The sequence below is a fragment of the Rutilus rutilus genome (genome assembly GCF_951802725.1).
Source record: "Rutilus rutilus genome assembly, chromosome: 2".
Classification (NCBI taxonomy): Eukaryota; Metazoa; Chordata; class Actinopteri; order Cypriniformes; family Leuciscidae; genus Rutilus; species Rutilus rutilus.
The window spans coordinates 48,528,580-48,551,435 of NC_140210.1; the positions used below are offsets into that span (position 1 = coordinate 48,528,580).

Here is a 22,856-nt window from a genome sequence, read left to right on the forward strand (position 1 = left end):
AAATCCACATTCGTTTATTTGTGCCCACGGCACGCCCTCTCAGGAGTCTGTCTCTATACCTACTTTCACTTTGAAAAAAAAAAAACGTCATAACCGCGCACGCGATCTGCTTGCAGATTTCATCATCAATAGACAGCAAACATCTCCTGATCTCATTTTCTCTGTACTTTTTTTTTGCCATAACACATGTGCTTTATAAACACAATTATAACAGCCAGAGAAATTTTATACTAAAAAGTCAAGGGTCAAGAGCACAACTAAAGCAAACGCTAACCACCATCATGGTGACTTTAAAATGCAACTATTGATTTCATTAAAACAGAAATTAAATAAAGTAAATCTGGTTAGTAATAAGTGAAGCTGGTAATGCTGTTTGTGTTGTTTACTCCTCCTCTGCTGAGATCTTCACAGATTTAATGTGCTGCCATGCATGTCACATTTTTTTGCGGTGCTTATTCCAACCAAAATTCAACATCTGTCTGACGTTGGAGCTTGACACCAAACAAACGTTGGGTTTAGACGTCAACCTGACTTTCATTTTCAACCAAAATATGACGTCTGACTGACGTTGGATTAGTTGGAGTCCAGCGTCTTCCTGACGTCACATTGACGTACTGTGCCTGCTGGGTACACTCTCAGAAATAGGGGTACAGTAGGAGTCCATTTCTGTCCCCCAAGGTACATATATGTACCTTTTTGAGGGTCAAAAAGGTACATGTATGTCCCCAAGCATTAAAAGGTACAATATATATATATATATACCGTTTCTTTTAAAGGTTAAGGTACAATATCAAAAGAAAGCCTCTGCTAAGTAATTATTTTTATTTTTTATTTTTTTAAAGTTTTAATGATACCTTAATCATTTAAGGTAGATATTAACTTATCACTATATTTGAGTAGCCTTGAAATAAAGGAAATAAAAGTTTTGTAAGTCAATTTACTGATATTAAATCATTATAACACAGCAAAAACTCCAGTGTTAAATGTACTCTCCTGGGAGTTTATTTGGCTCCAGACTCAAGAGTGTTAAAATATGAGTGTTAAATTAACAATCGAGAGTGTTAAAGTTAATGAGCTTATTAAGTGATTCATTGAGTGATGATTGAGCATTATTGAAGACACCTGATGTTAACAAGCAGAATCACTGAAGGAGAAAATATATTTTTTAAGACACCGTTGTGGTGATCAGTGTTTGCTTTAGTTGGGCTCTTGACCCTTAAACTGTTAACATTAGGTTTTGCTTGGCTGTTGTATCTGAGTTATAACTCTCAGATGAACAAAGAGAAAAGTTGATCAGGTGGTGTTGGTCATGTTTTGACCTAATCATAATTTGATCTGAATCACTGAACTCATTTAAAGTTAAATCTCAGGCTTAAATGTATATTGTTGATTATAGTATCACTGTGATTCTACAGCATAAGTTCCAGAATTTTTTTAATAATCTAAAGGGTTTCTTAAAAGTTCTGATAAAACAAATCTTTCTTTTAGGCACACACAGACATCAAGAATCAGTGTATGAATCTCAACAATGGTGACAAACAGAATATTCAATTAGGGAAAGGAAATAAGTAAGACAATTCAGATCATAATTTATTCATACCACAATGCATGATGGGAGCCATGAATGAGTTTTGATTGGTGGCACCCAGAATGCACTGCAACATGCTTTATCATTGTCACCATTGTTGAGATTCACAGGCTGATTATTGATGTCAGTGTTTCTTCATAAAGTAATGTTCAATGTTTTATGATCAGAACTACTTTTAAGAATTTTTGGATTACATTGAAAATGCTGAAAATCTTTTGCCGTAGAATCACAGTGATGCTGTAATCGACAATATACATTTAAGCCTGAGATTAGATTTTAAATGAGATCAGTGATACAGGTTCAATTATGATTATGTCATAACATAACCAACACCACCTGATCAACTTTTCTCTTTGTTCATCTGGCAGTTATAACTCAGATATAACAGCCAAACAAACTCTAAAGTTAAACGTTTAAGGGTCAAGAGCCCAACTAAAGCAAACACTGATCACCATAACGGTGTCTTAAAAAAATAGATTTTCTCCTTCAGTGATTCTGCTTGTTAACATCAGGTGTCTTTAATAATGGTCAATCATCACTCAATCAATCACTTATTTAGATCATTAACTTCAACACTCTTGAGTCTGGAGTCATATAATCTCCCAGGAGAGTTCAATTAACACGGGAGTTTTTGCTGTTGGACCTCAAGGTACATATATGTAACTTTTTGAGGATCAAAAAGCATTAAAAGTTACATATATGTACCGTTTCTTTTAAAGGTTAAGGTACAATATTGTACCCTTGAGGGTACAGCCCCAGTGACAAGCCATTGTACCCCTAAAGCAGGGGTGTCCAAACTCAGTCCTGGAGGGCCACTGTCCTGCAGAGTTTAGCTCCAACCCCAATTAAACACACCTGAACCAGATAATCAGACCTTGATTATCTGGTTCAGGTGTGTTTAATTGGGGTTGGAGCTAAACTCTGCAGGACAGTGGCCCTCCAGGACTGAGTTTGGACACCCCTGCCCTAAAGGTACAATTATGTACTTTATTCTCTGAGAGTGTATGTGGAGCCAGCCCTGATTGGCTGCTTGAATCTCAATTTAAAAGAATGTCCAGTTCCAGGTCTTTCTTTCTTTTGGCCATCGGTGGAGAAGAAGTCATAGCACGGTTACTCACGGTTCTTACAGGGCTTTCAACCGAGGAGGTCCTTCAGAAAATATCAGAAGCAGGCATAGAAGTAACCGTTGTCGAGATGAAAGGACATGAAATGGACTTTCAGGCAAATGACACTTACTCAGATGATCATAAGTTATATGTTACAGTTAGACATTGAGTTTAAAATGAAATGTTGGAAAATGTGAAAATTAAAAGGATTTAATAAACTCTTACTTTAATTCAGCGTGTGTGTAATATATACATATCATTATAGTCAACGATTGTACCCCGTCAAAGCCAATTTTGTACCATTTTTGAAGGGTCCATTTTTGTACTGTTAAATACTGTAAAGGTACAAAATTGTCACCACAGGTACAAGATTGGTCTCTTAAGGTACAAATCACAAGGGTACAAATATGTACCCTATGCCAAGGGTACAATATTGTACCCTTGAGGGTACAGCCCCAGTGACAAGCCATTGTACCCCTAAAGGTACAATTATGTACTTTATTTTCTGAGAGTGTAGTCTGATAGTAAACAACCATTAAAAGATTACTTCATCAGTCTTCTTGTATTTTCCTCATATCCCAGTTCAGCACCAGTCACAGATAAAGTGATCTACCTGAAAGACTCTATTACTACCTGGCAGATCTTGGCTGTCAGTCTGTCACCAACACTTGGTAAGATGAAGCTGCAAACACAGGATACATGGTCTGAAAATCATCATCATCATACAGGAGCTGCTGCTTTAAACCCTTCTGTGTGTCTGTGTTCCTCCTCAAAGGCATCTGTGTGGCAGAACCTGAGGAGATTGTAGTTTTTAAGAGCTTTTTCATTGACCTCAAGATCCCTTATTCAGCTGTGCGCGGTGAACAACTGGAAATCAAGGCCATTATTCACAACTACACACCAAGCAATCAGAAGAGGGTAGATATGATTTGATATTAAAAATGCATTTGATGATGATGATTTTATGGTATACATTAAAACCATTCGCATCATAATAACCCCTTCTGATTGATTCAAATCATTTACTAATGACAAGCATGGATTCTGAGAGTCATTTCAGTTTTTTTTGACATGCTTGCGATTCAAACTGTAGAAAAGTACACTTAAACAGAAATGTTGTTGTCCATCATACATTTGTTATTTGATTCAAATACATTTACTTTGGATGAACTATCCTCTACATATTGAAGAGATTTATACCTCACTCCCATTTTCACTAGGTGCGTGTGACGTTCAAGGAGACAAAAGATGTTTGCAGCTCTGCCAGTAAGAAAGGCAAATACAGAACAACAGTAAACATTGACAAAGGCTCCAGCATAGCGGTTTCATATGTGATTATTCCCATGACACTGGGACATCATGACATTGAGGTGAATGCTTCAATATCTGATTATAAGGATGGAGTGAGAAAGACCCTGAAGGTGGTGGTACGTCTGATGCATGTAATGGCATTTTCATCCCTTTCGGTTTTTTTTTTTTTTAATTTGTTAATATAATGATTAATAGATGTTTGTCATATTATTTTTAATTGATAAACTAGAGTACCACCAGTAGTTATATCGCGCGCTCTCTCTCTCTCTCTCTCTCTCTCTCTCTCTCTCTCTCTCTCTCTCTCTCTCTCTCTTTTTTTGTCTATTGATCAGGAGAAAGCCTTTGATCGGGTGGGACATGAGTACATTTTTAAAGTATTGGAATCTTTTGGGTTCGGGGATTGTTTTATTTCATGGATCCGATTGTTGTATAAAGGGGCTTCAATAATGCTCAAGATGGGGAATGGTTTGACTTATCCATTGCCGGTTAAAAGAGGTATTCGACAGGGGTGTCCTCTCTCTGGGCAACTTTATAGCTTAGCAATTGAGCCCCTGTTATGCAAATTAAGAAATGGATTAAGGGGTTTCATGGTTCCAGGTGACCCAAGGGAGTCGAGATGTTTTGTGTCGGCTTATGCTGATGATGTAACCATTTTTGTTACTGGGCAAGGAGATATGCAAGTATTATGTGAGAGTTTGGATATTTACGAAAAAGCATCTTCGGCCAAAGTCAATTGGGAAAAAAGTAATGGTTTTATTGTGGGCCGGTGGGAAAATGGTGGGCCACCGCCACTTCCTGGGGGATTGCATTGGGGAAAAGAAGGTATAAAAATTCTCGGAGTGTTTTTAGGAGTAGAAAGCTATAGGAAAAAGAATTGGGAGGGTTTGCTGGAGAAGGTGTCTGCTAAGTTGTCTAAATGGAAATGGCTATTGCAAGAGCTATCCTACAGGGGTAGAGTTTTGGTTACAAATAACCTGGCCGCCTCCATGTTGTGGCACAGACTCAATGTTTTAGAGCCACCAGATGACATTGTTAAAAGCATCCAGCGAAAATTGGTGGAGTTCTTTTGGTCTGGACAGCATTGGATTCCTGCGTCGGCTCTGTATCTTCCAACTCAAGAGGGGGGACAGAGTCTGATTGACATAAGGAGCAGGATCAACGCCTTTCGATTACAGGCAGCGCAGAGACTGTTGTATGAGGAGGACATGGCGTGGATAAATGTGGCATGCTCTCTGTTGAGAAGAACATCGAATCTGGGATATGACAAGCAGCTGTTTTTACTAAAAGTTAATGAACTGGATTTGAATCATTTGACTTCATTCTACCAATCCATGCTAAAAGTGTGGAACATGACTTTCTCTGTGACCAGAGAGATTTCGCGACCACAGGACTGGATTATGGGAGAACCGCTGTTTCACAATTCTTTGATACAAACAAACATTTTGGCTTCAAGCAGTGTGAGGAACTGTCTGGTCAGAGCGGGATTAACGAAGATTGAACATCTAAGGGATGACAATGGGTGGAGAACTGCAGATTCAATTCAGCACAAGACAGGAATACGTTCCTTACGTTTCGTGGATCAGATGTTGGAGGAAGTACGCTCAGCGCTGCCTGGAGCCTGCAGAGAAGCATTGGGAACGCCTTCACAGGGATGGAGCTATAGTTTTCCAGCAATACGGGTCTCTGCTGCACAGAAAAGTCCGGATGATGAAGACACTTTTGTGTCCTTTAAAACTCCAGAGTTGGGATTATTTCAGGACATTGGCAAAAAGGCATTATACATTGTGTGTGTTAAAGTGTCTCATCAAACTGTTTTGAGAAGAGTTAAAACATGGAGGTGGACAGAAGTGTTTGGACCAGACTTCAGAGGCTGCTGGAGATCTCTGTACAAACCTCCTATTGAGAAACGTACAGCAGATTTACAGTGGAGACTGATGTATGGTATAATAGCTACGAACAGACACGTGGCGCACCTGAATCCAGAAGTGGGGAGGGAATGTCCTTTTTGTGGAACGGAAGAAACGGTTGAACATTTGTTTATACAGTGTGAGAGGTTAAGAGGTCTTTTTAACTTTTTAGAGGTTCTTTTTGAAAGTATGGGGGAGGATTTTTCCTATAAAGTTTTTATCAGTGGTCCGAAATACAAAGTCAGTGATCGAAGAAAAGTGGTTTTGTCAAATTACCTTTTAGGAACAGCCAAGATGGCAATTTGGAGGACACGGAAAAATAAGATCTTGGGAACTGGTTCAATTGATGCAGAGAGAGTTCTGAAGGGGATGGTTGCTGCTCGAATTAAAATTGAGTTTGCTTATTTCAAATTAGTTAATAATGTTATAGATTTTTCTGCAATGTGGTCGGTGGGGAGTGTTTTGTGTGAGGTTGGGGAGGATGAAATGTTGGTTTTGAAGATGTAATGAAAAGGGCTGTAATCTGTATCGATTGAATTGTTTTTTATTTTTATTTTTAAATTATTTATAGTTTTGTAGATTTTGGATGACATATTGGAATGAATAATGATAAATAAATATGTTTTAAGCCTCTCTCTCTCTCTCTCTCTCTCTCTCTCTCTCTCTCTCTCTCTCTCTCTCTCTCTCTCTCTCTCTCTCTCTCTCTCTCTCTCTCTCTCTCTCTCTCTCTCTCTCTCTCAGTCTGAGGGTGTGCTGACTCCATTACACAGACCAAACGTGGAACTCAATCCAGTTAAGAATGGTGAGATTTACTGTGAACCATACAATTACATTACTGTGTTATACTTCTGGTATACAACACTGCACACATTACATTTCCAGCCAATTATGAAAAAAAAAAAAAAAAAACTTAAATGAATATCATTATAGTTTCAGCCAATAAGTTCATAATCAACTTCTGCTCTTTTCTTTCGCAAAACTCACCAAAACTGTACAACATCTGATCAGCACATGGCTTATGCCTTTTACTTCTTCTTCCTGTTCTTCATCCCAAATGAAACAGGGGGAACACCTATAGTTATTAGAGCTGAAACACCAAAGGATCGGGTTCCAGACACACCTGCTAACACCTACATCTCGATTACTGGTAAGGAAAAATATGTTTTCAAGAACATATAGTGATTATTAATTTAAAGTTGTGCAATTTTGTTCAAAGAAAGCTGAAGCCTATATCTACAATCATCTCATTACATCTGTCCATCTGTCTTAATTTAACACTGCACAGCAAAATCCCCAGTGTTAAATTAACACTCCTCAGTGTACATATGTGTACACACTACAGAGTGTTAAAATTAACACTGAAGCAGTGTTAAAGTTAATGAGATAATTAAGTGATTAATTAACTGATGATTGAGCATTATTGAAGATACCTGATGTTAATAAGCAGAATCATTGAAGGAAAGAGAAACAACAAGAACAGAAAAAAGAGAAACACAAGAACTACTGACTTCGAGCCATTACACATTATTGCACTTAATATTACCAGTTTGACTTTATTTCTGTCATACATCTACACACATTCTTATTAAAGGGGTCATGACATGGTTTTTTCTTTTCTTTTATTATGTTCCCTTAGGTGCAATTATAGTATTACTATAGTTTTTTGGACAAAAAACGTTTAAAATTGAGTGATTTATGACCTTTTCCCACCCTGTTTTTCATCCTTTGATTCAAACAGTTTGTTTTGGGGGTGTTTCCCCTTTAAGAGTTCAGTGTTAACGCCCACTGTTATGATTGGCTAACGTCAGTGACTATGCATCAATTGTTAACGCCCCCTTGTCAATACGTGCGGATTTTGCGGAGCTGTGTTTACCGTTACCATAGTAACGGGTGATGCGTGAGAGGCGATGGCGATTGCAATGATGTTTGAGTCGGAATCAGAGGAAATGAACCATCAACACAACTAAGAATGCATCAGCCCGTCCACATAGAAATTGTGAAACTATTTTGTCAGTTTGACAGCCTACATCTTTTAATAGCCTACGGGGCATGACGGTCATGAAAACAATAAGTAGGCTAAACTAAGTAAAAACACAGTGATTATTCATAATGAATTAAACTGCAACTCTTCTGATTATTCTTTTCACTCCTCTATCAGAAATCTTGCAAGGAGCACTGGTCGAGGCAAATTTATGGTGAAATTATTGTCTTTCCACTTCCGTATTATGGCCCCAAAAGTGCTCACTGGACCATTCAGAAGCTTAGAATGGCGCCTATAACCAATGCCATCATTATGTTTTGCAACAATTAGGTTGCGAAGGTCTTGAGACAGCTCTTTGCTTTTACCCATCATGAGATGTGTCTTGTGTGACACCTTGGCAATGAGACCTTTTTGTAGGCCATCATTTGGGACTGAACCAGCTGTTATTAATTTCCACTGACAGGGGGCTGGATTGCTTTTTAATTACTGTAAGGTTTCAGCAGTTGTCTTGGCTTTCAATGCCTTTTTGCGCCTCCCTTTCTTCATGTGTTCAATACTTTTTCCCTGTGTCATTTCACATTATTACAAATAATTTAATTTCTGAACTTATTTTTGTTTGTTTCTTTGTATGTATGGCTTATTTGGGTCAATAGCACCTTTGGAAATATATTTACTGAGAAAAATGATGACGTGTTCAATACTTGTTTCCCCCGCTGTATTATTGTAGCAGAGTTTGTGCTGAATACAAAAAAAAATTACATGATGGCCAATAGTATGTTGTAAGTAGCTAAAATAAGCACAAATGTCAGGTCATGTCATAACATCTCTACGGCCTCAAAAACACCTCATACCTCAGAGGGTTAATTCTTCACTACAGCAGTTAAGAAACTGAATGTTTTCAAATCACACACAGACATCAATAATCTACATATGAATCTCAATAATGGTGACAATCAAACAAATGCTTAATGTTGCAGTGCATGATGGGAGCCACCAATCAAAACGCATTCATGGCTCACATCATGCATTGCAGCATGAATAAATTATGCAGCTGAATTGTCCTGTAATTTTCATTGTTTTTTCCTATTTGCTTTTATTTTGCTATTGTTTTATTATGACTTTAGTTTTGTGATGTTCAGAGTTGATCTGTTTGTCACTAGTTTGTTTATTGTCACCATTGCTGAGAATCATATGCTGATTCTTGATTTCTGTTTGTTTAAAAAACAATACTGCCCTACAAAGGCAAAAGACCTTAACTCACCAGAGTGTGAAACTGAGAAAAATGACTTTAAAGTTTTTTTGTTGTCCAGTCAATTGTATGATAGGTAGGACACTGAAAATTTGCCAAGTAGTTGTCATAATGAATATATTTATCTGCATAAAAAAAAAAAGAGCTCAAACTTGACCTTTGACCCTTTTTCGGAAGTTACTGCATTCTGCCTTTGCATTATCTGCAAAACAATAATGGCTCATACAAAGGCAAAGTACCTTAACTTCTAATTTATTGACCATTTTGACTTTTATCACTCTATAAAAACATTTCTATGATAACAATGATAGTCTTAAAACAACATTTAGTGAGTTCTGTTTAGAAGGCTTAATATTACATCAATAGAATATTACAAAATAAAAAATAATGAGAAGGCTACCTGTACTGGATCGTTTTAAAACTTTATCGGTGTTCTTAATTTAAGTAAAATAACACTTTAAGAAGTTAAAGTAACCTTTCACAAATATTTCTTACATTTGAAAGATTTTAATTTGACACACACACACACACACACACACACACACACAGAGGCCTCTGTTTTCTGACGTGCTCTCTGCTTACCGTTGCGGATTGAGGAACGCGCTGATTAGCCGGTTTCATATGTTGTGTGTGCAAAGATAAGCGCCAGTAAATTTAAAGTATATGCTTACCGGCCCAAAAAACAGGACATTTTCATCACTTTATAAAAAAAAACAACAAAAAAAAAACAGCCACGACGGCCAGGACAAGACGTGAAAACATGACATGTCCTGGGAAAACAGGACGTTTGGGTCACCCTAATTTTAACTGTTTAAGCGGACGTCTGCCTAGTAATAGCCTACGCACAGCGACACTTAAAATGTCAACCTCTGGACAACTTGCACTTTGATAGATTAGGTTAGCCAGCCGGCACATGATGGATTAAAACACATGATGGATTGTCTTCTCAGTGGATGTCGTTTTCCATGGATTTTGAGTTTGACCATGTTAAAAAAAAGGTAAGCTGCAATCTATATAAAATATATCTGCTGGGTTCGTTTGTTTGCGTGGTAATGTTTTCTCCTCCCCTTTCGTGAGGCGTCCCCAACCCACTCGCATTGTTTTCTGTCAGTGAGTGCATGGACTGTCAGATTGGCTGGATAGTATCCAAGCTTTGATTTATGGTGTCTTACAGCTGACACACCATCTATTACCATTAGGCTATTTTTGGATCAGGAATAGTTGTGTTTTGTGTGTCAAGTAGCCTATCTTAGCCAAAGTTTGCATCGCTAGCTAGCTAACTAGGCTACCAGTATCCTAGCTGAATTTCACAAAATCTGAAGTAAATTGCATATCTAAAAAAAAAATTCTTCATGTATCCATATCATCCTTACCTTGATCTTGGTGTTTGCGTTTCAAAACCATCTCCACTATCATTTTCCCGCGAGGATAGGCCATTATTAATGTTAGATAAAGTTAAAAACAACCACTGCAACAATTTTATTTTCACTTTATTTATTTAATGGTTGTGGCAAAAGTGCTTCAATTACATATAGGCATTAACGTTACACCGTAACTTCAGCGCGGCAAAAATTTAACGTTGGTAAAACAAAGGCAGAGTGCCTTAACTCCAACTGTAACTTGATTCCAGCATTCTAGAGTGCAGTGGAACAAAGCTAAAAGACCGTAACTGATGTTAAGGGCTTCTGCCTTTGCTTTACCTCTGCTTTTGGAAGTTATGACAAAAACAACATCTTATTTTTAGCAGAAAAGAACAAAATTGACTCAAGATATTTTTCCACATGATAAAACTGATGTCCATTGTTCCAAAAATGGCAATAACTAATTTTGACCAAAATTGAAGTTAAGGTCTTTTGCCTTTGCACGGCAGAATAGCTTTTGTGCACAAAGTATTTTCAAAATTGTTCATATTGCTGTTGGATCTCAAACTGTAGAATCTCAGGACTACAAAATGAAACAGGTCACTACATGATGATAATGTCATCAACAAAACATATTGGCCCTCATTTATCAAAAGTGCATACACCAAATTTCCAGCGTACACCCAAAACCACGGTGACTTTGAGATTTATCAATATGGACGATGGCGTACGGCACGCTCAAATCCTACGCCAGCTCAGGAGGTGGTGTACATGTACGCACGTTTTGAGTTAGTGTGGAAATGCGCACAAAAACAATTCCTAACACCACAAAACGCACTGACAAACTAAAAGATATGATATATTATGACCCACTGTAAAAAAACAACAACATAGGGATGTTAACCGATGACTGTTTGACCGATGGTTGACCGTATCAACATTAACCGATTAAAGTTGTCGGTAGTCGGTTAAAAAATAAAAGTGATCTCTAAATTAGACAGTACTGTCTAGTAAATTAGACAGTGATAGCTTAACATTATCCAGTTCAGGCGCTGGCGCCTCCGTGTCGTGATTATCTCTGCTATTTACTTTTTATTTATTAAATCCAGAAAATTGGATAATGAAACACTGATTAAAATTAAGATACAATTAATACAAAACGAAATTCGCTTTAACCCTCTGGGGACCAAGGTGTTTTTGGGGCCCTTGAGATGTTCTGACATGCCTTGACATTTGTGCTTTTTTCAGTTATTTATAAACATGTTAATGGCAAAGGTGTAAATTCACTCTATATAGCACAAACAGGGCTACCATAATATGCGAGCAACGTGTATGTAGATGTTTGAATTTTTAAGAGAATAATGTTTATGCGTGGTTATTGGAAAAAATAAAAATGAAAGTTGCTGAAATAAGACCACAAAACACATAATAAATATGTGTCCACAAGACAATGGATGTTGTCGCTTCGAGTTCTGGCTTCAAAATTATGTGAAAATAGTCTTGCTTTATCGTTCACAAAAAAAAAGACATTGATTTAAATGGTGTAAAACAGGTTTTGCTTGGAAAGCCAATATGCGAGGGGGGCGTGAAGGAGGAGTAGTTTACACCTGAAAATACAATGTCCCACCCATTATGTGTAATGAGCCATTCATTCAGGTGTAACACTGACTGAGCCATAATGCAAGGACAAAAGATATATTTAGAAGAAGACTTATATTGACCATTTAAGATTTCGCTTACATCTATCTTGTAAAAATGTTTTGCTATTTTATTAAAAAGGTTACAATTACAACAATAATTACAATTTCAACAATATTTCAAGTGTACTCTTTCTTTGTAAAAAAAAAAAAAAAGATTATAGGCCTACATTTTATCATATGTATTCATTAGTTTGAATATAGCCAACATTGGAACATCTAACATCTTAGTCTATGACTTTATTTTTGACAAAAATAGTATTTTATATATATATATATATATATATATATATATATATATATATATATATATATATATATATATATATAGATATGAGCAGAAATTGCTAAACAAAAGCTTATTTGATGTGACAGTATATTCTACAGTAAAAACTGTACCCAAATCTAGTCAACAAAATGTTGTCTTTCATACTTCGCCTGCCTGTAACGTTGTTTTTATGAAATATTAGGGCATATAAATGTTAATTTGCAGTTTAATACGTTGCTTATACAAATACATTTGATTTCAACATATTTCAGTCGATTTTTACTCATCTCAGTAGGCTATAGCAAAGCAGTTTATTCTTTCACACACAGACGCGCGATTCATATTTAGGCTAAACAGTCTTTACAAATATGTACCCTTCATTCATCTCACAGAAACGCGAGTCATATTATAGAAATGCGATTCATCTTTTTGCGGTTTACATAGGCCTACACTAACGTTATTCCATAACGTTATTCCACATTAACACTTGAGAAAAGATAACAGCCTACTTCACTCCTCAGCGGGAACTATTGCTCCTCATATCAGCACTGTTCTGAGGAAACTTTTCTCCATATGGTAGGCTATATTATGCCTCACTCGCGGCGCTTTGTTTACAGCTGATGTGGGCGTTTCACAGGTCTGAAATGGTTCTCAGAATTTGCGCGGAGTTATAGATCATTTTCGAACGTGTTTCAAATGGGAGTTTACTGACAGAGAGAAGAGAGAGAGAGATTTTCCTGCTGCTCATAAAACATTCACTACTAGGCTTAATAGATAAAAAACAGTTTAAATGGAAAGGAACTCATGCTGACTAGCTGAAGACTTTACTGTAGCTTTACCCATTAAAAGATACGGTACTTCCTTGAAATTAAATTCCAGCACTACAACCATAATAAATGATTATTTATTATAATCATTTATAATATGACCAAAAACGCGGGCGCGTTTTTGGTCCCCAGAGGGTTAAAGAAAGGCTTTGTGCTTTCTGTTTGAGGTCTCTGTGAAAGTTTTAAAGCATGCCGCTTTCAGAGCGGTCGCATCCGTTGATAACTGTCACGTAGGCTAACATTGTTTTTTTCCTCATAAATGCGAACACGAAAAATAAAAGACAAACGACTTTTTAAAAAAGACAACCATCCACAACTTTATAACTCTCCAGGCAAAGTATACCTCTTTTTTTTTGTTCAGTAATGAAAGGCTTTTAATGACCAAAAAATTATTCAGACTGACAAAATAATAAAAATGACATTCTTCTTCTTTTAAATAATAATAATAATAATACAAATAACAATAATAACGACATTCTTCTTCTAAATAACAATAAGCGTCATTAATAATAAAAATCATAATTATAATAAGAAGAATATTACAAATTGTCATGCAATTATTAATGTGAATGAATGGTACTCCACATCATCATCATTATTGTACACCCCAATACATGTGACGTGGATACGAAATTAAATGCTAATTGTTTCAAAACACGTGCTGTAAAATAATGCATTGTGATAGGTCATTTGCTCATCCAATGTCGAAGAAGTTTCTCTTCTTTGCCGTCTTCCGTGTGTCCATGGCGTAAAATGAGGGCATGGGGGAAGCGGAGACTTGAATATATAAGGGCATGTTATTCTAATGAGGATCGTTTTCAACCGCGGCATTTATCAAGGGCAGGTATTGCGTACACCTGGATTTCAAAGGTACGCACAGCTTCATAAATCAGGCGATGAGAGGAGTGTAAGCATAATCTTACGCCAATATATACGCCCGTTTCTAAGCAAGAATGATAAATGAGGGCCATTGTGAGCAGGACATGTTTTCTCTTGCAGTAACACATGTGCTTTATAAACACAACATTGGAACAGTCAGAGAAAAACTATCATCAAAAAAATTTAAAGGGTAAAGAGCCCAACTAAAGCAAACACTGATCACCATAATGGTGAATTGAAACGTAGAATTGCATAAAACATTACTGTCTAAACTTCTGTTGAATCTCAGGTAGATGTATGACAGAAATAAAGTCTAACTGGCACTGTAAAACCTAACAGTAATATGTACTAAATACAATTGAGTGCACATCACTCAAATATTACCGAAACTTGAATGACTGAAACAGAACTCAAACTGAATGAGTTATAGAACATTTCTAGATCCCAGAATGATAATTGTATAATTAAGTGATTAATTAAGTGATGATTGAGCATTAGGGATGAACACCTGCTGTTAACAAGCAGAATCACTGAAGGAAAGAGAAACACAAGAACTACAACTGACTTCCAACCACAGCAAAATCAACTGGAGATAAAAGAAGAGATAAAATCAGCAGAGGAGGATTAAACAACTCCACAAACAGCATTACAAGCTTCACTTATTATTAACCAGACTGACTTTATTTCTGTCAGACGTCTATAGAAGTTCTTATTAGAATTAACAAAGGTTTAGAAGTTGATAATTTGAGTTTCATTTAAGGTCACCATGATGGAGATCAGCATTTGCTTTAGTTGGGCTCTTGACCCTTGACTTTTGCACTTAAGATTTTATTTGGCTGCTATAATTGAGTGTTTATAAAACATATTTGTTATGGCACAAAAGACAAGGAAAAGTCTGATCGGGTGTTGATGGTGAAGGACTGATGATGACAATCATCATTTAGTGACTTGATTCACTGTTTTCATTCAGAGTCTGATCTCTGATTAAAAGGGCATCATATTAGTTTCACTCAAAATGGTGTTTCTACAGCATAAGAGGTAGCCATGTTGTGACCATCAGATAATATGAAGGATTTTACAAATAGTTGTGCACAAAAAGTTTCACAGAAAAGGTATTGCATTACTAAGACTCACACAGACATCAAGAATCTGCATTTTAATCTCAACAATGGTGACCATTAAAAATGATGCATGCTGGGTACTAGCATAATACAAAACTTATCCATGGCTCCCAGCATGCATTGCGACATAAATCATTTTTTAATGGTCACCATTGTTGAGATTCATATGCTGATTCTTGATTACTGTGTAAGTCAGCATGATACCATAGAGGTTTTTAAAATCTGATTGTCACAACAATGGGCCTTACAGCAGAATCAGTTCTATTATAATGAATAATACAAGTAATACATCACCTGTCTAATCAGAGATTAGGCTCTGGAAAAGATCAGAGAATCAAGTCACTAAATTATGATTTTTATTATCTTAACACAACCACATGCACATATTTCTTTTGGCGTATGTGCCATAACAAATGTGTTTTATAAACACTCAGTTACAGCAGCCAGAGGAAAAACTGGTGTTATAAAGTCAAGGGTCAAGAGCCCAACTAAAGCAAACACTGATCACTATCAAGGTGTCTTTAAATGAAACTCAATAAATCATTATCATCTAACCCTCTGTTCATTCTCAATAACAACTTCTGTAGACGCATGACAAAAGTCAAACTGTTTAGTAATAAGTGAAGCTGGTAATGCTGTTTGTGTAGTGGTTTAATCCTCCGCTGCTGAGATCTTTAGATCTTGAGACTGTGGCTGGAAGTCAGTTGTAGTTCTTGTGTTTCTCTTCCTTCATTGATTCTGCTCGTTAACAGCAGGTGTTAATCACTAATGCTCAATAATCACTTAATTAATCACTTAATTTATTGACTGCAATGTATATCTACTTTTAGTAAACTCAACTGAAATAAGTTCAGAATACTCATAGCCTAACTATTGTTTTTATAAACTTAATTGAATTGAGGCAGTCGGTTTCCTCAAATGAAATGAGTTAGCTTAACTTGTTGGGTTTTACAGTGAATTAAGGCAATAATCACTTGATGATAAATCATCACTTAATTAATCACTTAATTATCTCATTAATTTCAACACTGCTTCAGTGTTAACTTAATTATCTCATTAACTTCAACACTGCTTCAGTGTTAATTTTAACACTCTGTAGAGTGGGACCATATGTACTCTGAGCAGTGTTGATTTAACACTGGGGTTTTTACTGTGTACACTTCGTCTCGCAGCACAAGTACTGTATGAAAAACAAAATGCGGATTACAAAGACACTGAATAAAATATAACCTGTATACAGCTGTTCTGTCTGCCCAGCGCTTCTGCCGGCCGCGCGCGCGTGTGTGTGTGTGTCCGTCCATAGACATACTGCCAGTTTCTGTTCAGGATCGATTGGTTCACGGAAATTGGTGGTCTTCTTTTTAATATGTGGCTCCAGTATCGCTAGCAAAGCATCAAACTGTTCCACTGACATTCTGAGGTAAATTTTGAATCGTTTGGGATAATTTCGCAACTCCTTGATAAGGAGGTGAAACTCTCCTTCCTCTCGGCGCTATCTCAGGATTGGATGGACCCAATATTTCCTCTTTCTTTTTCTCTTTTTAAGAAGAAAGAGGGCAACAAATTCATCCTCACTGCTTGACGAATCCATTTAGTATTTTTTGCGTTTTTTTCCGCAAAGGTTTAATAAATACGCATCGGACTCAGTGTGCAAGGTTTCTGTGCGTGACGAATTTTACTGCTGACGAACACGAAAAAACGCATACGAAAATTTCGGACTCAGTGTGCAATGGCCTTAAGCTTTTAGGCGGCGAGCTACATAGGCCTACCGTGCACCCCCCCCCCCCCACCTCCCAACAAAACCATACTTTTTTGAAAGGTCTGGATGTGTAGAATATGAATCTGAATGTTAACATTGAAAATTTTGGGTTGCACTACCTGTTTTAGCCCTGTGAATAGGGAAACCCTAAAAAACGATTTTAAGTGATTTTAACACATCGAGATTGTCCTAGTCAATCAGAACAGCTTTTAGGTGACCCAATACACACTCAAACTTAACATATGATGACTTAGGTCAAATACCTACCATGCTGCTTATTGGTAGGTGTCTAAAATTAACATAGGTAAGGCTTTATGTTGATATAATGAGCCCATTTCATGTATAGGCCACGACCTAGATTTGCCTATCATGCACCCCAACCCCCTCCCCTGAAAAAAATCATGCTTTTCTGAAAGGTCTGGATCTGTAGAATATGAATCTGAATGTTAACATTGACATTGTTTGGAAACACTACCTGTTTTAGCCCTGTGAATAGGGAAACCCTAAAAAACGATTTTAAGTGATTTTAACACGTCGAGATTGGCCTAGTCAATCAGAGCAGCTTTTAGGTGACCCAATACTCTTACTACACTAAATTGATAATTACTTTAAATAGTTGTTTTTAATTATTTTTAATTTAATATAGTTAAGGCCTTGTATGGATATAATCGATCAAGGACCATTTCCATAGCATCAGTTAATATGCTAACGTGCTAACATTCCAACATGTCAAAGCTGACTACGAAATTATTCACAGCTCCTCCTCACCCTCCCCATCTTTATTTAATATAATTGACCCCTCTTACTACATTGATAGTTACTTTAAATAGTTGTTTTTAATTATTTTTAATTGTATGGATATAAAGGATATAATATAATGTCCTTTATAAAATATATTATTATGGATATAATGCAAGAATTAGCCAGAATGAAAGAAATACGTGACGAGATTAACTGAACCACTGGAATCTGCTCACAGAATGAATGTAACCTGTGAATTATACCAGACACCATTACAGAAGGTGATGGATATCACAGAGAATGCTACCAAAGATTTGATACAGAAGCTAAATACAGTGGGGCAAAAAAGTATTTAGTCAGCCACCAATTGTGCAAGTTCTCCCACTTAAAAAGATGAGGGAGGCCTGTAATTTTCATCATAGATACACTTCAACTATGAGAGACAAAATGAGAGAAAAAAAATCCAGAAAAAAAAATCACATTGTAGGATTTTTAAAGAATTTATTTGCAAATTGTGGTGGAAAATAAGTATTTGGTCAATAACAAAAGTTCATCTCAATACTTTGTTATATACCATTTGTTGGCAATGACAGAGGTCAAACGTTTTCTGTAAGTCTTCACAAGGTTTTCACACACTGTTGCTGGTATTTTGGCCCATTTCTCCATACAGATCTCCTCTAGAGCAGTGATGTTTTGGGGCTGTCTCTGGGCAACACGGACTTTCAACTCCCTCCAAAGATTTTTTTATGGGGTTGAGATCTGGAGACTGGCTAGGCCACTCCAGGACCTTGAAATGCTTCTTACGAAACCACTCCTTCGTTGCCCGGGCGGTGTGTTTGGGATCATTGTCTTGCTGAAAGACCCAGCCACGTTTCATCTTCAATGCCCTTACTGATGGAAGGAGGTTTTCACTCAAAATTTCACGATACATGGCCCCATTCATTCTTTCCTTTACACGGATCAGTCGTCCTGGTACCTTTGCAGAAAAACAGCCCCAAAGCATGATGTTTCCTCCCCCATGCTTCACAGTAGGTATGGTGTTCTTTCTCCTCCAAACACAGACTTGTTGAGTTTTTACCAAAAAGTTCTATTTTGGTTTCATCTGACCATATGACATTCTCCCAATCCTCTTCTGGATCATCCAAATGCTCTCTAGCAAACTTCAGATGGGCCTGGACATGTACTGGCTTAAGCAGGGGGACACGTCTGGCACTGCAGGATTTGAGTCCCTGGCGGCGTAGTGTGTTACTGATGGTAGCCTTTGTTACTTTTGGTCCCAGCTCTCTGCAGGTCATTCACTAGGTCCCCCTGTGTGGTTCAGGGATTTTTGCTCACCGTTCTTGTGATCATTTTGACCCCACGGGGTGAGATCTTGCATGGAGCCCCAGTTTGAGGGAGATTATCAGTGGTCTTGTATGTCTTCCATTTTCTAATAATTGCTCCCACAGTTGATTTCTTCACACCAAGCTGCTTACCTATTTCAGATTCAGTCTTCCCAGCCTGGTGCAGGTCTACAATTTTGTTTCTGGTGTCCTTTGACAGCTCTTTGGTCTTGGCCATAGTGGAGTTTGGAGTGTGACTGTTTGAGGTTGTGGACAGGTGTCTTTTATACTTATAACGAGTTCAAACAGGTGCCATTAATACAGGTAACGAGTGGAGGGCAGAGGAGTCTCTTAAAGAAGAAGTTACAGGTCTGTGAGAACCAGAAATCTTGCTTGTTTGTAGGTGACCAAATACTTATTTTACAGAGGAATTTACCAATTAATTCATTAAAAATCCTACTATGTGATTTTCTGGATTTTTTTTCTCATTTTGTCTCTCATAGTTGAAGTGTACCTATGATGAAAATTACAGGCCTCTCTCATCTTTTTAAGTGGGAGAACTTGGACAATTGGTGGCTGACTAAATACTTTTTTGCCCCACTGTACCACAAATCCTGTAGAGTCCAATATACACAAAATTTAGAAAAATTGAGAAGTGCAAGCACAGAAAACAAGGCCAAACAAATCCAAATAGTAGAAGCTCACGGTGAGACATTTGGTGCTGTATCTCGAGTAATTGACAAGGAAATCATCGGCAGCAACAAAATGATGAAATTGACTGATCTGACCAAAATCTACATAGCTCATCTAGGATGCACAAACTTGCCTCTGCACCAAATGCCTCACCGTGAGCTTCTACTAGTTGGGTTTGTTTGGCCTTGTTTTATGTGCTTGCACTTCTCCATTTTTCTAAATTTTGTGTATATTGGACTCTACAGGATTTGTGGTATTTAGCTTCTGTAGCAAATAGATCCTTTCCTCTAATTCTGCGAAGCAAATTTTCATCAAATTTTTGTTCTGCAACTTTGAGGACTGTTCCCCACCCATCACACTCAAACTCTCTTAACCCCTCATTCGTCCATATCCCTTTATTTTTTACCTTCTTCCGTGTAATTGAGTTGCAGAATATACAGTCAGGTGTGAAGAGCAACTTGTCACCAGTTGAGGCCCTCTGACTTTGCCTTGAACTTGCTGCTAATAGTTCAGGCTTCTGGTCGAGTCTTTTGAGATTCATGGTGAATCTTTGGTAGCATTCTCTGTGATATCCATCACCTTCTGTAATGGTGTCTGGTATAAGTTCACATGTTACAGTCATTCTGTGAGCAGATTCCAGTGGTTCAGCTAATCTCTTGTCACGTATTTCTTTCATTTTGGCTAATCTTGCATCAGAATCTGCGTTTGCCCATAATTGCACGAGTGGTCCATATACAAGACCAGGGACATGCACAATGCATCTGGACTTTGGTTTTGTCCCATGACATCCCCTATGCCTTGAAGGACCTGCAGTCACTTGGCCCACTGACTCATGTCTTGACTCAGACATAACTGAGCAGTTCAACTATGTTGAAGAAACCAACTACATAACCGACTAGATTATCTATGTGTGTGAGATATGTATGTGTGTGTGTGTGTGTGTGTGTGTGTGTGTGTTTGTATAAGCTACTGGACGTCTAAAATTTCCCTTTAGGATGAATAAAGTATATATCTATCAATCTATCAAATGTAATCTAAAATAATTAAAAACAAATCTTTAAAGTAAGCATCAATGTAGTGTAGTAAGAGGGGTCAATTATATTAAATTGTAAACTAAAATATCAAACATCGAGCAATTCAGTGAAACAAATTTCTTACTGTATAGGCAGAGGATGCAGACTTGGAGGATCTGTCTGTGTGAGTAAGAACAGTCTTTCAGGACAGTCTGCCTGACACAGAGGAAACTGTTAATGAAAATTAAAAAAATATCTTATTTTGTCATTGGATGACCAACCCAGACAGGTTTCTGATTTGTCAATGAAATTACTTCGATGGAAAGGGTAATGAGGGTTGGAATGTTAGCACGTTAGCATATTAACTGATGCAGATTAGCAGATTAACTATATTAAATTAAAAATAATTAAAAACAACTATTTAAAGTAATTATCAATTTAGTGTAGTAAGAGTATTGGGTCACCTAAAAGCTGCTCTGATTGACTAGGCCAATCTCGACGTGTTAAAATCACTTAAAATCGTTTTTTAGGGTTTCCCTATTCACAGGGCTAAAACAGGTAGTGTATCCAAACAATGTCAATGTTAACATTCAGATTCATATTCTACAGATCCAGACCTTTCAGAAAAGCATGATTTTTTTCAGGGGAGGGGGTTGGGGTGCATGATAGGCAAATCTAGGTCGTGGCCTATACATGAAATGGGCTCATTATATCAACATAAAGCCTTACCTATGTTAATTTTAGACACCTACCAATAAGCAGCATGGTAGGTATTTGACCTAAGTCATCATGTGTTAAGTTTGAGTGTGTATTGGGTCACCTAAAAGCTGTTCTGATTGACTAGGACAATCTCGATGTGTTAAAATCGCTTAAAATCGTTTTTTTAGGGTTTCCCTATTCACAGGGCTAAAACAGGTAGTGCAACCCAAAATTTTCAATGTTAACATTCAGATTCATATTCTACACATCCAGACCTTTCAAAAAAGTATGGTTTTGTTGGGAGGTGGGCAGGGATGGAAATTAGCACCCGATATATTTTTAAATAAAAATATACTGTTTCACACAGACGGCGGACACTTTTAGAGGACATAAGTGTACGCTGAAATAAAGTCTTTCACCTCAGAAAAACGGACTTTCTTGTCCTGTCACGCCAGCCGTTATCCTGTTCTCGTAGCGAACACTCTTCAATTGCACGCGCAAATGTGGCGGCGCGCACTGTGTATCGCCTCACTATAAAGTGCAAAATAAACTACGAGTATGCAACGCCATTACGTTGTAAATTACACAAAATAAAAGTAATGCAGGGATGATTTTCATACTACTCACCAGGAGCCGTTTCCATGGTTCATTAACAGTTATTGTTAATATTGTGTATTCACCATGGTAACTGTCGTTTCATTATAAACCCCAAAATGCCACTTTATTTTTCTTTGTGTTATGTTTTTATATTTTTAAATGACTTAACTAGAATTTAATATGGAAAATTATTGTAGTGTTACCAATTTGTTATACACCGATTCAAGTCAAGTCAAGTCAAGTATATTTGTATAGCGCTTTTCACAATGCAGATTGTATCAAATCAGCTTCACAGTATTAAATTAAAATAATACAACAAGGTTTGTTTCTAGTGGAATTTATTATCTATTTATATTTATTATTTTAATATCCCCAAAATATCCCCAACTGAGCAAGCCAAAGGCAACAGTGGCAAGGAACCAAAAAAGCTCCATCAGGTGACCTAATGGAGAAAAAAAAAAAAAAACTTGGGAGATTCATCGATTCAGACGTCTCGTGAGTTCAGTGTTGGATCAGTCGTTTTAACCATTAAAGTGAATCGGTTCAAATGAGTCATTAGTTCGTGAATCGGACGTGTCATTAGTGGATGTGTAGCATATGGCACGCGTTGTGTGATTATCCCGGCAGTCTTTTTTTTTTTTTTTAGCTCAATTCACACTCAAATTCACACTCTAATTCAGTAGAAAACAAATCTCTGAATGCTCCACGTGAAACTTCGGTCTTCCGCCCTTTTTCTA

The 22,856-nt window shown here is 37.1% G+C and overlaps 1 protein-coding gene across 2 annotated transcripts in view; it reads left to right on the top strand.

The window, feature by feature from the left end:
- The window catches only part of LOC311283396 (complement C3-like), a 207,675-nt gene that overhangs the window by 104,215 nt on the left and 80,604 nt on the right, over window positions 1–22,856 (top strand). For both annotated transcript variants that reach the window (XM_084397761.1, XM_084397762.1), the window contains exons 19-23: window positions 3,277–3,365; window positions 3,470–3,612; window positions 3,915–4,121; window positions 6,654–6,714; window positions 6,976–7,059. In XM_084397761.1, coding sequence (XP_084253887.1) covers window positions 3,277–3,365; window positions 3,470–3,612; window positions 3,915–4,121; window positions 6,654–6,714; window positions 6,976–7,059 — 584 coding nt within the window. The remainder of the gene's footprint in view (window positions 1–3,276; window positions 3,366–3,469; window positions 3,613–3,914; window positions 4,122–6,653; window positions 6,715–6,975; window positions 7,060–22,856) is intronic.